This window comes from Dromiciops gliroides, chromosome 2 (assembly GCF_019393635.1).
Source record: "Dromiciops gliroides isolate mDroGli1 chromosome 2, mDroGli1.pri, whole genome shotgun sequence".
NCBI classification, from domain to species: Eukaryota; Metazoa; Chordata; class Mammalia; order Microbiotheria; family Microbiotheriidae; genus Dromiciops; species Dromiciops gliroides.
The window spans coordinates 292,921,869-292,941,420 of NC_057862.1; the positions used below are offsets into that span (position 1 = coordinate 292,921,869).

General features: G+C 37.8%; 2 protein-coding genes across 2 annotated transcripts in view; one reads left to right on the plus strand and one right to left on the minus strand.

Moving 5' to 3' along the window:
• TECPR2 (tectonin beta-propeller repeat containing 2) overlaps window positions 1–1,451 on the minus strand; it is a 158,528-nt gene extending 157,077 nt beyond the window's left edge. Inside the window, exon 1 of the mRNA XM_043981322.1 lies at window positions 1,321–1,451. The gene's annotated coding sequence lies outside the window, so the exon portion shown is untranslated. The remainder of the gene's footprint in view (window positions 1–1,320) is intronic.
• A 63-nt stretch (window positions 1,452–1,514) lies between these two features.
• LOC122739676 (cyclin dependent kinase 2 interacting protein) lies at window positions 1,515–17,696 on the plus strand. Its single transcript, XM_043981324.1, has 5 exons — window positions 1,515–1,656; window positions 6,403–6,571; window positions 7,405–7,534; window positions 15,138–15,267; window positions 15,973–17,696. The coding sequence occupies exons 1-5, from the start codon at window positions 1,650–1,652 to the stop codon at window positions 16,170–16,172; spliced, it is 636 nt and encodes a 211-aa protein (XP_043837259.1). The 5' UTR covers window positions 1,515–1,649; the 3' UTR covers window positions 16,173–17,696.
• Window positions 17,697–19,552: the final 1,856 nt, after the last annotated feature.

Consider the following 19,552-nt stretch of genomic DNA (forward strand, 5'->3'; position numbering starts at 1 on the left):
CTGAACATATAAATTGCAGTGGCTACCTATTACCTCTAAGATCAAATATAAACTCACCTTTTGAACAGTGAATTGCTCTACACAACCTGGCTCTATACTATGCTCATTAGCTTTTTACCCATTTTTCCCCTCCATGCAGTATACCATCTAGCTGTACTGGCCTACCTGCCATTTCCCACAAACAACATTTCAATCTCCTGTTTCCATCCCTTTGCTTTGGTTATTCTCACTTATCTCTGCCTCTTGGAATCCTTGGTTTCTTTGAAGGCAGTGCTTAAATGCTTGATTAATGCACCTTCTTCATACCTATAAGATTCTTCCATTCTCTATCCACTTCTATCTTTTAAAGTCTAATCCAAATGTCCGACCACCAAGAAGCCTATTTGGTAATAACTTCTCCTGTCAATTTTATACTGTTTGTTCGTTTTTTCTAATAATCTTACTAGTCATTATTTTGTGATACATATATATACATATATATATATATATGTTTCATATTCCCTACTAGACTTTAAGCTCCGTGGGAGTGGGAACCATGTTCTATTTAAGTTTTGCATATCCCTCAATGCCTTTCACATTTTGTTGAAATGAACTGATAGATGTGTTAATATGATGATGGGATGAGGAGACAGAGAAAGATACTTTGTGACTTAAGAGCTCCTTGAGGTTGGAACTGTTTCATTTTTGCCTTTGTATAATCAGTGCCTAAAGCAAAAGCTTGACAAAGTAGGGACATATTAGGGATGGCTACACTGTGGAAGAAGGATGAGGGTACAGGGATGGTTATACAGAGTTGGGGGCTAGGAAACAAGGATAACTACGATAAATAAGGATGACGGATGAGAGTACAAGGATGGCTAGCTACACTGAAGGTGAGGGTGAGAGGACGAGGATGGCTACACACGGGTGAGGAGGTGAGAAGAAAAAGATGACTGATTACATTGAGAGTAAAGGGATAGGGATGGCTACACAGAAATGAGGGTAAGAAAGCAGAATGACTACACTGTGGGAGGAGGGTGAGGGGACCGGATGGCTATACTTGGGATGGAGGGAAGGGATGGCTACCCTGTGGGTGCGGAGTGAGGGGGCAGGGGTGTCTATAGAAGGGGTAAGGGGACGGAAACACTGGAGTTCAGGAGTGGCTGGTAAGCCTGGAGGAGGGTGGAGGATGAGAACAGAGCTAGGGGTTCCTCGGGGAGCCGGGTGGGATGAGGATGGGCAGGTGTGGGATTTGGAGGAACCGTTCCTCAGAGACACCACCTCCCGGGGTCCCCATGCTTGCTCTAGCCTCCTCCCACCTCTTGTTGCCACAGAACTCACCTCCTTTAGGTGACGCTGACCTGGGACCCTCATGCTCCAGGTCCTCCCCAGCCGGGCGTCGTAGGCGGGGACGGTGAAGACGAGCCCCGTGCGCAGGGGATTGTGGGAACCCGTTCCCGGCACTGCCGCGGGGCCAGTCAGCGCCGGGTAGCAACAGTCGTCAAGGCTGCCGGCACGGGGCGGGGCAAGCTGGAGCGGAACAGCCACAAGTGGCTGTTGATGTGGGAAAGTTGATATCGGAAGTTACGATGAAGGCGCTTCCGGTTGGCTCCGGATCTTCCTTCAAAGTTCCTCCGGTCCGCTCCGGCTGAGTCTTGGGCGTTAAAGTCATGGACGGTGAGTGATGCAAATTTAGAGTTTCGCCGTACGGCCTACAGTGTCTTTTTTTTTTAAGTTACGTTTTATTTTATTTCCAATCTCAAATTCTTTCCCTTCCCCCTTCCTCTCCCTCATCCATTGAGAAGGCAAGAAAAACAAAATCCTTTACAAATTTGTAGTCCTACAAAACAAATGCACACATCTGCCACGTCCAGACGAAAGAGAAGAAAGTGTATTCCAGTCCATTAGCACTTTTTCTCTGTTTCTGTAGGTGAATGGAATGTTTCATCATGAGTCCTTTAGAATTGTGATCATTGTCTGGATCAGATATTAAGGTTTTCAGAGTTAATTATCTTTAATAATAAACATTTTAATTTAAAGTTTAATAATTAACATTTTTATTTATAGTTTTGAGTTCCAAATCCTATCCTTTCTTCCCTCCCTCCCCAAGGCAGCAGGCAGTGAGCTATAGGTTACATGTGCAATTATGTAAAACATCATATTAGTAATTTTTTTATAAGAAAACTTGAGAGAAAGTGGAAAATGGCATGCTTACGTCTGTGTTCATTCAATATCATTTCTCTCTTTGGAGGTGGATGCTATGCTTCATTAGTCCTTTGGCGTTGTCTTGAATCATTGTATTGCTGAGAATGGTTAAGTCGTTCACAGTTCTTCAGCAAACAATGTTTCTGTTTGCTGTTTCTGTGCACAATGTTCTCTTGGTTCTGCTCACTTCACCATACCTCAGTTCATACAAGTCTTTCCAGGCCTTTCTAAAATTATCCTGCTTTTCATTTCTTATAGCACAATAATATTCTATCACCATCACATCCCACAGCTCATTTAGCCATTCCCGTTACCTTTAAAATAACACTGTTATTGTATAAATTGTTTTCTTGGTTCTGTGCATTTCACCATGGATCAGTTCATAAAAGTCTTTTCAGGTCTTTCTGAAAGTATCCCCTTCATCATTTCTTATAATATGTCATCCTAGTCATATACCATAGCTTGTTAAGCCACAAATGATGGGCTTCCCCTCAGTTTCCAGTTCTATGCTATCACCAAAAAAAAAAAAAAAAAAAAAGAGCTGCTATAAATATTTTTGTATTTATGGGTACTTCTCCTCTTTGATCTTTTTGGTGTATCAGTATTACTGGGTCCAAGGATATGCACAATTTAATGATAGGGTTTAGGGATTACCAAATGCTTTACAGAATGGTTGGACTATTTCAGAGCTCCACCAACCATGCATTAGTGTACTTGTTTTCCTACAGACCCTCTGACATTTGTCATTTTATGATGGATATGAGGTTGTACCTCAGAGTTTTCATTTCTCTAATTATTAGTAATTTAAAGCATTTTCCTAAAATTACTTATATATGTCTTTTGGCCATTTATCAATTGAAGAGTGGATTTTTTATAAATTTGATTTAGTTCATTTTTTATCCTAGAAATGAGGCCTTTATCAGAGAAACTTACTGTGGAGATTTCCCCCCAGTTTCTACCTTTTCTTCTAATTTTAGCTGCATTGATTTTGTTTGTGCAAAGGCTTTTTAATTATGTGTAATCATGATTGCACATGTATAACCTATATCAGATTGCTTGCTGTCTTGAGCCGAGGAGGGAAGGAACAGGGAGAAAAAGTTGGAACTCAAAATCTTATAAAACTGAATGTTGAAAACTATCTTTACATGTAATTTGGGGGAAAATAAAATACTATTAAGTGAAAAAAATTAAATTTTATGTAATCTAAAGTATCTCTTTTACCTCCTGTGAACCTCTCTGTATTTTGTTTGGTCGTGAACTCTTCCCCTATCCATAAATATGAGGGATAATTTCCTTCATACTATACTAATTGGCTTATGTCACCATTTATATCTAAATCGTTTATTGATCTGTGCCTGGTTTCTGCCAGACTACTTTCCAGTTTTCCCCACAGTTTTTGTTGAATAATGAGTTTTTGTCCCAATAGCAGGGATCTTCAGGTTTATCAAATGTAAGGTTACTATGCTCATTTGCTTCTGTATATTATGTAACTAATCTGTTACACTGATCATACTCTCTATTTCTTGCCCTGTTCCAAATTGTTTTGAATTTTGGTATTATTTTTCTTGCTTTATAGAGTAATTCTTTGGGAGTTTGATTAGTATGGTACTGAATAAATAAATTAATTTAGGTAGTATGATCATTTCTATTATATTGACTCACAATCTACCCATGAGAAATTAATATTTCTCTAGATATTTATATCTACCTTTATTTGTGTGGAGTGTTTTGTAGTTCTGTTCATGTAAGTCCTTGTGTGTGCCTTGGCAGGCCAACTTCCAAGTACTTTATGATTTCCATAATTATTTTAGATGAAATTTCTTTATTTTCTTGCTAGATTTTATTGATAATCTACATAAATGCTAACAATTTGTGTGTTTATTTTATATCCTTCAACTTTGCTGAAGTTAATTGTTTCAGTTAGTTTTTTAGTTGAACAGCTAAGTGGCACAGTGGATGGGCACTGGCCCTGAAGTTGGGAGGACCTAGGTTCAAATTTTACCTTAGACACTTACTAGTTGTGTGATCCTGGGAAAGTTACTTAATCACAATTGCCTTAAACATCCAGGGCCATCTCTAGTCATCTTGATGTATATCTTGCCACTGGACCCAGATGGCTCTGGAGGAGAGAATGAGGTTGGTAACCTTGCACAGCCCTCCCTCACTTAAATCTAATTCAGTACAAGTCATGACATCATCCTGATGTCATGGTCCTCTTCAAGAATGAAGGACAAACAACAACAGTTGACTTGCAAGGACTCTCTATGTGAACCATCCTGTCATCTGCAAAAAGTAATCTTTTTGTTTCCTCTTTGCCATCACTTTTCTTTAATTTTTTGTCTTGTCTTAGTGCTACAGGTAGTATTATCTTGTACAAAATTGAATAGTAATGGGGGCAGCTAGGTGGCGTAGTGGATAAAGCACCAGCCCTGGATTCAGGAGGACCTGAGTTCAAATCCGGCCTCAGACACTTGACACTTACTAGCTGTGTGACACTTTACCCCAATTGCCTCACCAAAAAAACCCAATATTTGAATAGTAGTGGTGATAAAGGACATCCTTTCTTCACGAACCTTCATCTTAGGAAAGGCTTCTAGCTTATCCCCATCACAGATGATGCTTGCTCTTGGTTTTAGATTAATACTATGGGAGTTAGTGCTATTATTATCCCATTTTACAATTGAGTAAACTAAAGCAGGCAGAGTTTAAATTACTTATCTAGATGTGAGAAAATAATTATTGATATTGGATTTCTTGGGACACTGGGACCCAGTCTTAGCTCTCTCTTCACCCCCACTTGAAGGTTTACCTTAAGAACTTTCTCTCTGGTCTCTTTTAGAGCCAGCCCAAAGGTTCATTAGAAATAAGGTTCTTTGTGACTAGCTCAGTGAAGAATGGAGATAAGAAACCACACCTATTTGAAAGCACCTTTGCTCTCACGGGGTCTGTCTTTCACTAGACCCTGATGTCATCACCCACAGTACAGCTTATTTTAATATGGACCATCCTCAGGTCATGTCAACCAATGGAATTGAATGATTCTAGCCAATTAGCTTTGAGCAGTGTGTAAGAGCCACCTCTATCTGAAGAGGAAAAAGACTGAGATGATGAGGTGAATGCCATTCTGGGTGGCACACTAGGCAAAAAAGGTTGTCTAGTTCATGAGCATTCTCTTTAGGTAACGTAGAGTTTCTGAACTCTGCTTGGGGTCATGTGCTCTCTCTTAGAGACAATATGGTGCTGGGGGGTTTTCAGCTTGTGTTAAATGTGGTCAATGCTCTCTCTCTTGCACGGGAGACGGGAGGCACTCTTGAACTAGGCACACCCTCTCCTCTCCTTCCTGGGACTCTTACCGCATGCTGGGTATGTAATTACTTAGGCCTGTAACTAATGGGGAAGTCAGTCAGAGACATGGTCAATACTTTAGTAATATAAGATCTTAATTAATAATAAATGCTTACTGCCATTAATTTATAAGTAGCAATATTTTAGAAAACCCCAGCCTAGTTCCCCAATAATTTAGACAGAAACAGGCTAGCTCCCCAATATTTTAAACAACACACAGGGTTACACAGCTAATAAGTGTCTGAATCTGAATTTGAACCTGAGTCTTTCAGACTCCAGGCGTAGCACTCTGCCCACTAAACTAAGGCTTTTCCCCACTGACAAGGCTTCCTAGTGATTTAAGTACCAAAGTGTTCTGTCCACTATACCACCTTGCTGTCCCTCAGGCATGGAGCTCTGCTGGTTACCAGACTGTCATCTTAGGAAAGTAACAACACCTCTCAGAGCCCTACTGGGCTGTTGTAAATTAAGTGCATGTAAACCTCTAGGAGTCTAGAATAATTCTGTTATATTTTCAGTGATTGTAAGGCCTCTCAGTTTTTTGTAAACCTCCAAGAACTTTAAGGGGCTACTTAAAGGTGAGTGGTTATATTCTGCAATTCTGTGGTCCCTTCCAAGTCTGACTTTAATTTTTGACAATTCTGAGGACTTTTCTGCCAGTCAGTGGTTCTTTGATTCAAAGATCCTGCTAGTTCTAACATTTCACGTTCTGTTTCTGACATCTCTGAATTCAGTAGTTTTAAGACTGTTAAGTCCTTTCAGCTGCCGTATTCGGTGAAAGAAAAACTGTTGTAGAATTGTTTCCAGCCTAACAGATTCTCCTACTTTTTAAAAGTGAAACATGATTTTTTTTCTATCCCTTTCTTTGCATAGTGAAGAACTCTGGCATAGTTACTCCCAAAAGAACTGTCTTATCTGTCAGTGCAAGAAAAATTAAGGACAATGCTGCAGATTGGCACAATTTATTATTGAAATGGGAGACTCTCAACAACGTGGGGTTTTCTGTTGCAAACAAAATAGGAAACATCAAAATCAGTGCACTGTGAGTATATGTAAAATTCAAAGCACAAGTAGTTTATTTCACATTTCCCTCATTCTAAACTTTTTCCAATGAGTAATTAGGTAGAATAGTTGGTCTTTTGATTTTTGACAGATACAAATGATCAACTCAGTTTTATTCAGAAGAAAATATAATTAGGTGCATTATACAACAAATAAATCAATGTACTTTATCAAGATAAAACAATGTCCATCTTGTGCAGCATATGGGAATAAATAAAATGTGTGAAAATTAAATATTTATAATTTTAAAATATAATAACCATAAAGCAATATACAAATTTATGGGGCCATTTGCATAAACAGATGGTTGAGATGAGTTCAGCTTGGTCTCAGAAGATTCATTAAGTAGGAATAATAGTTGAAAGACACAAAGAGGCATTTTTCATTACAGCAGTGAAAGGTAATGAATGCTGCATGAATGATTCTTCCGTCAAGATAGGTGTTCAAGCAAAAACTGGGTAGCAACAGGCTGTCATGGAAAAGAGTCAAAGACGCCAAGCCCAAATCTCTGCTCTGCTCTGCTCTTTTTGTGACATTAGATAGAGCACTAAATCTTTCTGGGCCTCTGTTTCTTCATCTAAAAAGTGGGGAAGTTAGATCTCTTAGGTCCCTTCCAAGTCTGACTTTTCATCTAATGAATGACCCATCATTAATACCACAAACAGGACTGTTTCCGATGTGGTTTAGACTAGATAACTTACGAGGTCCCTTTAACTCTGGGATGTTATTTGTGGTTTTGGTTTTCTCGTATTCACTCTACTGAACAGTGTATTAAAATGTTTTGTATCCTTATTGCTTTCTATGTTTATATAGTACTGAAGACAAGGTAGAACTAGAATGCAACAGTTTTGTGTCTGGCTTTCATTCTCAAAAGGTACATCCCAAATATAATGAAGAACTTGAAATGTTGTGCAAGGAACTTCATGACACCTTGGAAAACTTGGTAAGAGTCTAAGCTGAAATCATCCTCACAAGTTCATTAACTAAAGTATTAGTCCAGGTTAATTCCTCATCTACCTGATGTCTTCAGAGGATAAACTTCTACATAAATAAATTTGGAAGCTTATTCCTTGAAATGACTAAATATCGTGTTTTGTTTTAAATTTTACTTAACCATTTTGGTTAGAAACCTTACTATAGTGTAGTGCTCATTAATTTCAGCACTTTAGGCATCTGTAATGTAATTTTGAGTACTCCATCCTTCTTTGTAGATCATAATCCCTTCAAGATATAAATTGCCATGTCTTTAAAATCCACCACCTTGTAGAATCTGTTTATGAGCCTCTTCAAATGTGACTAAACTGATTTGAGGATGAGATATACAGCCTTCTGTTTGAAGATTTTCAAGATTATGAGGCCCTACCAAAATTCCCATTCTACTTTCAGCCAGATTCTAGCGCTAAGAGTCACCTCCATGGCACAATGAGGTATCAAAACAGGGTTTCATAAATAATGTTACTTTTTTTTTTTTTGATGAGGCAATTGGAGTTAAGTGACTTGCCCAGGGTCACACAGCTAGTAAGTGTCAAGGGTCTGAGGCTGGATTTGAACTCGGATCCTCCTGAATCCAGGGCTGGTGCTCCATCCGCTGCATCACCTAGCTGCCCCCAATGTTATATTTTAACCCGCCTTATTAGCCAGGGTACTAAATAGAATTTTAACATCTGATGACTCCCGGTCACCATTTTTTCAGTACCTTTTGTGTACTGAGCATTTTGCTAGGCTTAGTATCTGTCATCATGGATATTGCATTTTAGGAAGATAAGACAAACATAGATAGGAATACTACACAATATTACATTAAAGAGAAACAAAACAAGGCTTTCTTAAGGTCTAGCCTACAACACAACAGTGGTTCCATTACATGGATGTAATTCAGGACCTGTTTCTATGCTAATGTCCTCAGATTTTCTTCCCCTAGATCTGCTAGTATAAAACTTTATGGCCTATAATCTGCTCTTAGCACCATAAGGAAGAAAAGCTTTGATTTAATGTTAGAGGAAGGAGACTCTCTCCTCTCTCTTCTTTTGGAGATAAATGGGAGGAGCTCCTGGTGTTCAGACTCCCTCCAGTGATACAGGCCTCATTCAACAACTGCTTTGTAACTTGTAATCTTAGTTTCACTGAGAGGTTGAGTGATTTGCCCAGGATCACAGAGTAAATACTCAATTTTAGTGGCAGGACATAAGCCCAAGTCTTCAGTATTCATTATTCTATTGCTGCCTTATGTCCAATTGCTATTTTCCCTGTGCTAGATTTTTTGTCTTGTTTTTTCTTCATTTGCTGTCATTTGTTACTCCTTTTTTCTAACAATATCTATCTCTTGAAGACTCTTTATCAACTAAACATGGTTATAAAGATCAACTAATTTTCCTTTTAAATCTAGCCTAAGTAGCTTGTTTTCAAGGAGAACCCAAAGTTGACCCATTTCTGCTCTTTTGAAATAAATTGTGTGGTTTTTGTGGGTTTTTTTAATCCTTGGTCTAAAGGAGACTTGAATATATCCTATTTAAGGAACATTTTGAAGGAAATAAGGGATGTTTAATTTGGAAACAGTAGGATTTGGCAGGTACATAATAGCTGTCTCCATATATAGTATAGAATCATAGAACTTAGAACTGAAAGTTAAAGAGTGTCTACTCTAACACCCTTATTTTACAAATGTAAAAATTGAGGCCCAGATAGGCTAAGTGACTTGCCCACATTAACAAAGCTAGTAATAGATCTGGGATTTGAATCTAGGCCAACCAATTAACAAGCATTTTTTGAGCACCTACTGTGTGCCAGACTTGGGAATACAAATACCAAAAATAAAATAATCCTTACTGGCAAAGACCCTGGCTGTCTCCCACTATTCCTTTAACAAACATCATAAGAAAGCACCAAAACAAGAAGCAATCACATTGTTTCAGCCCCAAGATCATAAATTCAGTTCACAAGCAAGTAACCAGGGCACTGGACAGTCGACTATGGGTGGGCTAACAGCTATGTCTCTATAAGTCATGAGCTGGACTAAGATTCAGACATCTGAAATATTGTCATGGAAATACAGTAGGAGACTTGTTCTGCTTGGTCACACAGGAAGAACTAGAACCAGTGGGGAAGGTACATAACAAGGAACTATATTTCCACTCAAAAGAAGGAAGAGGTTCCTAACAAACAAACATCCAGCAATGAAATGGACTGCCTTATAAGGTAATAAGCTCCCTAAAACTGGGGGTCTTCAAGTAGAATTGATGATCCTACTTCCATGGGTTTGTTGTTGTTCACCCTTCGTTTCAAAGAGGACCAGTGACACCACAATGTTGGTGTCAGGGTATATAGTGCTTTCAATTCTGGCTGATCAGTCCAGTACAAGTTCGAAAGACTGTACCACAGGTTAGGTACAAGTAGTCTATTAGAACATTTGGAATAGAGATATCCCTGGATTTACACAACTCACATTTCCTTCATGCTACTGCAATTCTACTTTGTTCATGGAATGTAGCACCTTCTTTGGTCCTGTGCCAGTCTACTATGTCTCACAATTGATACTAAAGTTCTTCAGACAGAGAAACCTCAAGAGTGTCCTTCTACCACTTCTTCTGACCACCATGTGAGTGCTTTCCTGGTGTGAGTTCTCCATTCAACAATGACAAAAATGGCATCCGGTCAGCTACTGCACTGATGGTGAATTATTTAATTTGTAAGGGCTATAAGCCAAGACTAAAGTGGAGGGAGAGTTGGTGCACAACTTTTTGTTCACAGATGATTGTGCATTTAATCAATACAACCTGTAAGGCAGAGATGCAACAAAGTATGGATTGATTTTCTGCCACTTGTACTAACTTTGGCCTGACAGTTAACCACAAGAGAACAAAGTCTGCCAACAGCCAGCACTACACAATTCATAAGTAGGACCATCAGTTTTAGCAAACAGAGAAATATTGAATGCTATGGATAAATTAATTTACCTTGTCAATATACTTTTCAGGGATGTACACATAGATGATTAGATTGACACACCCATTGCTAGAGCTAGCTAAGCATTTAGGAGGCTCCAAAGGAAAGTGTGGGAGAAAAGAGACATTAGGCTGCCTACCAATTAAAGGTCTACAGAGTTCTCTGTAAAATAAGTCTTTTAGGTAAGCGTGCATTTGGCATAGGACTACATGACCACCTCGTCTGAGTTACACTCTCTGTAGTAGGGTTTGAATCCTTGGCAGTTCTGCTAAAGAGAGAACTTCAATGTCTAATGCCTTATCTTGGTGGGTAATCATCTCAGCCAATGAACTTCTCTAGGCAACCAAATTTCAGTGTAAGGTCTAAAATTCTAGCTGTGATATCTAAAATCTAATGAGTGGTCGCCTTAAATTAGAAGCTTTAGCAAGAGTTTAGCCTTTTAAGTATTTATTAAAGTGTATTAGAAGTTAGTGAAGAGAGAAAGAGGTAAAACAGCCTTCGTCTAGCTAGCTAAGAGCCAGCATCCGTCCTCCCACCAAGCCCCAAGTCCGGAACCCAAAGACCCCTGCTTCTCCCAGAAGCCTCCTGTAAAACAGGAAGCAGAGTGCATACCCTTTGACCCAGCAATACCACTTTTAGGTCTTTTTCCCAAAGAAATCATGGAAAGAGGAAAGGGACCCACATGTACAAAAATATTTATAGCTGCTCTTTACATGGTAGCAAGGAATTGGAAGTTGAGGGGGTGCCCATCAATTGGGGAATGGCTGGACAAGTTGTGGTATATGAATACAACGGAATACTATTGTGCTGTAAGAAATGATGAGCAGGAGGAGTTCAGAGAAACCTGGAGGGTCTTGCGTGAGCTGATGATGAGTGAGATGAGCAGAACCAGAAGAACATTGTACACAGTATCATCAACATTGAGTGTTGATCTACTGTGATGGACTATATTCTTCTCACCAATGCAATGGTACAGAAGAGTTCCAAGGAACTCATGATAGAAGAGGATCTCCAAATCCAAGAAAAAAAAAAAAGAACTGTGGAATATAGATGCTGAATGAACCATACTATTTCTTTTGTATTTGGTGCTGTTGGGTTTTTTTCTATTTTGAGGTTTTTCATCATTGCTCTGATTTTTTCTCTTATAACAGGACTAATGCAGAAATAGGATTAATGTTATGTGTATATATATATATATGTGTGTGTGTATGTGTATAGATATATATATCTATGTATATGTATAAAGATATATAGATATAACCTATATCAGATTACCTGCTGTCTAGGGGAGGGGGGAGGGAGGGAGAAAAATCTGAAATTGTAAAGCTTATATAAACAAAAGTTGAGAACTATCTTTACATGTAACTGAAAAAATAAAATACCTTATATGTAAAAAACCCCAAAACAAAACAAACAAAAAAAACCAGGAAGCAGGGCCATCCAAGCTAATTGAGTGGTAGTACAGACTGACACCATCCACAGGTGGCAGACATCACTTCCTGATGCCAATCTGACCTTTGAAACCTCCAGAGGTCAGCTCACACTTTCTCCTCATGGCCAAGCTTCCCTGCAATATCTTTCTTAGTAGGTTAGTAGCGCTCTGATTCTCACATCACCATGATCTTCCATAAGCCCTCATAACTGACAGTATCAAAGGCCTTGGTCTGATCAACAAGTGTATACAGATCGCTGTTCTGTGCCTGGCATTTCTCCTGGACTTGTCAGGCAGAAAAAAACATGGTGATAGTTCTTCAGCACTTTCTAAAGCCACATTAGCTCTCCAGCAGATGACTATCTTCCAGCTGAAGGATCAGCTAATTAAGGACTCGGGCAAGAATCTTGCCAGCAAGATTATGAGTAAGAATAAGGGGGTGTATGGGGTACCCATGGATTTAATGACCATCTATGTTGATGATTCTCAAATCTACCTATGCTGACTTCCAGTTTTGCATTTTCAACTGCCTTTCAGACATCTAGATGTCTAGTAGATATCTCAAACTCAATAGATCCAAAATAGAACTGATTGTCTTTCACCCTAACACCCCCCCCCCACTCCCTTTTCCTTAATTACTTTAGAGGACAGTACCATCCTACTAGTTCCTCAGGTTTCCACTCTAGGAGTCATCTAGGATTCCTCACTATATTTCACTCCCCATATCCAATCTGTTGCAAGGTCTGTCCATGTCATTTTTACATCTCTCCAATATGCTCTCTTCTCTCCTCTGACACTGCCACAACTCTAGTGCTGGCCTTCATCATTTCGCCTTGATTATTGCAACAATGTGCTGATGGTCTGCCTACCTCAAGACTCTCCCCACTCCAATCCACCCTCCATTCAGCCACTAAAGATTTCCCTAAAACACAGGTCTATGTCAACCCCCCTGTCCCTGCCCCCCAACACCCCACTCAGTAAACTCCAGTGGCTCCTTATTGCCCCCAGGATCAAAATGCTCTGTTCAACACCCAAAGCCTTCACAATCTTGCGCCCTCCTACCTTCCCACTCTTCTTATGTCTTATTCCCTGAAACATACTGTTCAGTCCAGTGACACTGGCTTCCTGGCTGTTCCATGAACAAGACACTCCATATTGCTTGGCTACAGGCATTTTCTCTGACTCTCCTCAATGCGTGTAAAACTCTCTTCACTCCTCCTGTGAACCTCCTAGTTTCCTTTAAGTCCCAACTAAATATTATCTTTTACTGGAAGCCTTCTCCAACTCTTCTTAAATCTAGTCTTAATTATTTCCTGTTTATCCTCAATATAGCTTGCTCTGTATATATTTGTTTGTATGTTGTCTTACCCCTTTAGATTGTAAGTTCTTTGAGGGCAAGGACTGTCTTTCGTATTTCCAGTGCTTAAGACAGTACCTGCCACATAGTAGGCATTTAATGTTGATTGATCGATCTGTTATAGATGGGATTCCTACTTGTTAAAAACTAGCTAAATGACCTTTGAATTTTTTATTATGGTGAGAAATTGAATGGTTAAGTTCCTTAATTTCAGTAGCTAATAAAGAATCTGGGCCTCTTGATTATCCAGGTGTTTCAAAGTGCTCACTTCACAAATTTTTGCCTTCTACATCATGTACTACGCACTAGATATTCTGAGATTTACACACGTATTTATGGTACAGAATATTTCGTGTAAGAACAGAACTGATGAATACTATGAATTCTGTCACATCCAAGTGTGATTTTTATAAATTATAGGAAAACATATTAAGAATTTAGCTGTGACGGCCTCAGACACTTAACACTTACTGGCTGTGTGATCCTGGGCAAGTCACTTAACCCCAATTGCCTCACTAAAAAAAAAAAAGAGAGAATTTAGCTGTGGAATGCAATCTACCATTCACTTACTTTGTCTCCTGATGACTTCTTAGCCTTTATTATATATAGACTTAAAGAGCAGCTTCTCCAGGAAGCTTCCTTCAATCTCTTGGACCCTCTTCAGTTTACTGTATTTGCCCACTTCACCTTTCTTATGTATGGGTCATGTTTTAATTATTTGTAGATTAAGCCATATTCTCCTACTCCACTATAAAGCACCTAATAAAGGTCTTGAATAGCAGTGTTACATACTGTAGAGTCAAAAGATAAAGTCTGTCTTTGAAAGTGTATCAGCCTCATGTATAACATACTGAATTTCTTGAGTTCTTGGGAGTGGGGGGTGGGAAGGGAGAGAGGAAGAAAAGTTGGAACACAAAGTTTTTAAAAATTCATTTCAAAATTTGTTTTAACATATATTTTGGAAAATAAAATTCTAAACAGAAAAAAAAAAAGTATCAGCTCTTGAGGGGCAGCTAGGTGGTGCAGTAGATAAAGCACTGGCCCTGGATCCAGGAGGGCATGAGTTCAAATCCGGCCTCAGACACTTGACACTTACTAGCTGTGTGACCCTAGGCAAATCACTTAGCCCTCATTGTCCCACCCAAAGAAAGTTTATCAGCTCTGATTTTCAAATTGTTTTGCTTCTTTTTGTGTGTTGGCAAGTTAATAGAAAAGAAATAGAAAGCTAAATAATAATAGTTCTTACAGAGGGGAAATGATATACCATTAACTCACTATATGACCCCTGGCAAGATATCTTCTGTCTCTGGGCCAAAAAGGTCCAGGAAAGGAGGAAAAAAATTCTTTCACCACATGGTACATTGGAAGAGCATTTGGAGACACTGAAAGACTATTGGTGTTCAAGACAAACTTTTGTGGCTGCAAGCAACTTTAGATCATTGAAAGCCCAATCTCTTACTATTTCTATTTTTTACCTAGCTTTTAAAAAATGGTTCAGCTGTAGTACCTGGCCAAGACATAGGACTGATGAACTAATTTAACAGATTTCCCCATCCAATTGTCCATCCTTTAACCTCTGACTTCTCAAACAATGAAAATATGCTCAATTTATCACCATAAAAAATTGAAGAGAAGCTGGCTATATTACATGTCAATTTTAAAACCCACTGTTAAAAAAAGACCTAATTTAAATTTATGAATTAAAAATGTCATCTCAAAGTATTTAAGCCTGAACTCAGTCATTGATTATGAGATTAAAGTAGATTTCAAATTAAGATGCTCAGATTCTTTTTTTTTTTTTTTTGTCTTCTGCAGGCTAAGGTACAGGTAAAAATGGAAAAGTTAACATCAACCACTAAAGGAATTTGTAATCTAGAAAATTATCATCGTGGAAATGGAAATTATCAAACACCTCTTTTCCATACATGGCCCACAACCTACTTTTGTAAGTAACCTGAAAATTGCTGATTTTTGAGGCATAAAAGGAGGAAAGGATAAGATTGGGTACATGTTAGGTTGCAATTTCTAAACAGTTCAAAGCCCATTATACTAGACTTTGAAATTAAATCCTAAGGATGATTTCTATCCTTAAGAGAGGAAAGGAGCCAGCTTGAAAGGAGTACTTCATTTAAGGAGTTCACAGGTAACATACTAGAATCTGGATATAGAAGCAAAACTGCAGGCTTCAGATCCTACCTTTGCCACTTGGCAAACACCACAAAGAGTGTAGAGCAACTGAAATAGAGATTAATCCCTTTGGATCTCTCCTGAAGGCCACAAACTAACTTAGAAAACCACAAATTAACATTATGTGGTATTTTTATTTGCTAAGTATTTCCCAGGTACATTTTAATCTGGTGTAATACACTGTAAAGGGCTCAAGAAGGAGATTGTGTTTGTGTTTGTAATGGTCTCACAAACTTTAAAATCCTTCATAAAAGTTAGCTTTTTAGTCTTATTATTTTTAGTGACCTTGATCAAATCATCTAAACTTTCTGGGCCTACATTTTCCTATTTCTAAGTAAGGATAGCAGAGTTGTTTGGGGAGGGGGAGGCATTTTGTAAACTATAAAAGCACTAAATAAATGTGAACTTTTATTTGTTCTCATGTGTTGCCTTAAATCTTCTCGTCTTTTTCCATGTATTTCAGATGAAGTTTCCCATAAGCTTTCAGAAATGTATAAGAAGGAAATACTCCTCAAACGCACCATTGTTGAAGAGCTCGCTCATGCTACAAACCAGGATCTCATCTTAAGCTACTTATCTATGTGGTTGTACCAGCCCTATGTTGAGAACAGCAGGCTTGATGTGGAAAGTATGCTACTTGAAACTGGACATCGAGCATTATAATTTTTCCAAAACTAATTCATTTTTAAGCCTGAACTCCAAATACCAGAATGAACTTTTCTTTACAGTTCTTATGGTATAGGCCCATTGTCGCCTCATACATTTCTTCCAAGGTCACAGCTCTCCTCCTTTTCTCACTTTCAGAATGAGGTGCTTTGATTCCATCTTATGAAGACCAGTCTAGTAGTAACTTTTAAAGCTGATGCTAGTCATCCATTCAGTACCTACTATCAAAATACGACCCTCCTTATTTGACAAACACTACTAGCAAAACTGCTATGTTTGGCAGAAAATGTTTAGATCAGCACTTAACATATTTCCACAATATATCACAAATAGATTTTCAATCTGCTTTAAAAAAAAAATTACACCCACACAAGGGGGTGAAATCAGCAGCATGAAAGGAGGTACTTTTCACAGTTATAAGAATTCTAAACCAAAGGATAGAGGTGTTCATAAAAGATAACATCTTAAATTTCATATTAAAATTGTGTCAAGATAATGGAATGTTTCCCCCCAAAACTGGGGGGACAGATTAGAATCCACATTTAGAATTTTTAAATACACAAAATTAAAACACATTTGCAGAAACAAAACCAGAGAAACTAGATCAGGAAAAATAGTTTAATCAAATAACTCAGAATAAAATCTGTTATAGGAAATAGATACAAAAATATGATACTAAGAACCATTTCTTAGCTTAGTGTTCAAAAAGATAGGAATAAATGAACTTCAGATTTAAGAAATGCAATTAACAAACAAAATATTACAGCAATCACTAAGAGAAATGGACATTTTAACAACACTAGTTTCACTTCACATTAAATTGGACTCAATTCATACTGTTGGTAAAATTCAAACAATTTGGAACTTTTCAAAAAAAGTCACTAAACTATTTGAACCCTTTGACCTGGCAGTCCATCTGCTACAAGGCATATAACAACATGAGGTCAAAGAGAGATTGCGAGCCCCATGTTACTAATAGCACTTTTTAGGGAAGAAACAACAAATTTGAATTATTCAGAAAAACTGGGGATGATTTGTATAAATTTACAGAGAATGGAAAAAGCAGATTCAAGAGGTATTTCATGAAAAGAAAATGGTAAACAATCAGAAGACTGAAGATGAAATGTTTTTTCTTTCAGTAGAAGGTTGAAAGGGTTTTGGGGGGTGGGATGGGATGGATGTGTCAGTTTCACTTCACTTTTTATTGTGAAGGGGGTGGGTGCAGAGATATGTGTACAAATGCTGTTGTTTTTTTTTAAAAACAATACATCAGTTCTTTTTCAGACATTTGTAATTGCTCAGTATCCAACTCAATTTTCAAGTCCTCATCTCGGACCATTGGTAAATCACAGCTAAGAAGCTCTATAATGAATGCAGCTTTAGAATTCTGAGTTTTCTTCCTACACTACCTACTTACTATCTCTCACAGACTAACTGTAAATGTCAAATAACCATGGTCCATAGTAGGTACATAATGCTTAACTGATTTATTATGTGAATAATAAATGGAAAGCTCTGTAATATCAGTGATTATTTTTTAACCCTATAAATTTGTGGTTCATCATAACTCATGAAATATGGCATTTGGTCCTTAACTTCAGTTTTCTCAAATTTTATTTTTAAACATTACTGTGCCACTGCTTCTATTTTTGTACAAAATCACCAAGGATATGACTATTTTTCTGGGATAAGAACTATCATGGTCCAATGCCTGCATTTATTTTATAAGACACACACACACTTTTTTTTTTTTACCATTTCCAAGGTTGAGGTAGTTCATTTAATAATAGATTTATCAAAAAACGGAAAGGGGGAGGGGAGGTGAAGAGAAGACAAGAGAAAATAAATATTAAAAATATGTAAATGCCAACTCTAAACAATATTTTAATTACTGCTATTAAGTACTATTTTAATACTTGGGTCTTCAAAAAAAATCCTTCTACCTAAGGTGGTTTATAGTATATATTATAAAACAGTATATACAGTATTATAACCATATACTATATGTGAGGCAGCATGGCAGAATGGATTGAGAGCTGGCCTCAGAACCAGAAGTTCTGAGTTCAAGTCTTGCCTCTAAAATAAACCAAGGGCAGTCATTTAACTTCTCAGTGCTCTAGTCAATGCTAAGACTTTAGGTTACCCATCTAGTTCCACAGCAGGAGCTCCCTAGACCAATGAAATCACAAATCTGGTCCAAATTTATGCTTGTACTCAGTCATTTGGGTATTCTCTCCTGTCTCAATACTAAATTCACTTCTCTTCAATCGGTATTGCTTTGATATTACTCCAATAATTTTAGAATGCTGAATTACATTAATGACTAGATATGGCCTTAAAATGAGGGTTGTTAAACTGAAGTCTACAATACAGATTTCATAAGGTCCATGAACTTGGATAAGAAAAAAAATTACATTTTTATTTTCACTAAGCTCTAAGTAAAATTTAGCATTTCCTTCAATTATTAAAAAACAATTTTCTGAGGAGTTCATAGCCTTCATCAGAATGTCAATGACACATACACACAAAAACCATTTAAGAATCTGTCTTAAAGTATAATACTGAACGTGTCACCTAATGAGGGGCCAAGAAAGGTGAAGTGATTTACCCAAAGTCACAGTGAGTTAGCAGCAGAACCAGGATTAGAAACCAATTCTCCTGACTTCATGGTCAAATCAACATTACATCACTGCAACAGTATTTTACTGCAGTATAATAATACAATATGGTAGTAAACTTTATACTTCCTGATTTATAGAGGGGTGTTTTTTTCCACTAAGAAGAAAAATGAAAAACACTTTTAGCTACAAGGTAGGATATTAGGTCTAGCTTCACGTACCCTCAAAGAAAACAAATTTTGTTTCCTAAGAAACTGGATCTGTGGTTTTATTTATTTATTTAGGATCTGTGTTTTTAATGGCATGGAACTCTCAATGCAGAACTTCTGCAAAAACAGGTGGACAGCGTCTCTGCAGTGGTGTCTAACTCATGTAGAAATAGGGGGCTGTAATCTGTACAGAAAAGTTCCTTGCAGGGTACATAATGACTTAGTTTTAAAGTGTAATATCTGTTTTATTTAGTTCAGTATTTCACAATTACATTTTAATCTAGTTCAAAGAAGCACTCAGGAGTGTTGAGCACTGCATGATTAACATCTCTGGTCTAGAGCAACCCCATCACTTAATATTGGGGGGGGGGTATCACAAAAAATTTGGCAGTAAATGTTTGATTTATATATACCTATATGCCCAGGGTCACATAAAAATTTCTTGGGTAAAAAGGGCTTGTGAGTCAAAGTTTAAGAAGCCCTAGTCTAGAACACCAAGAAATTATGTGATTTGCCTTGGGTCGCACAGCTTCTAACAGAGATAGGATCT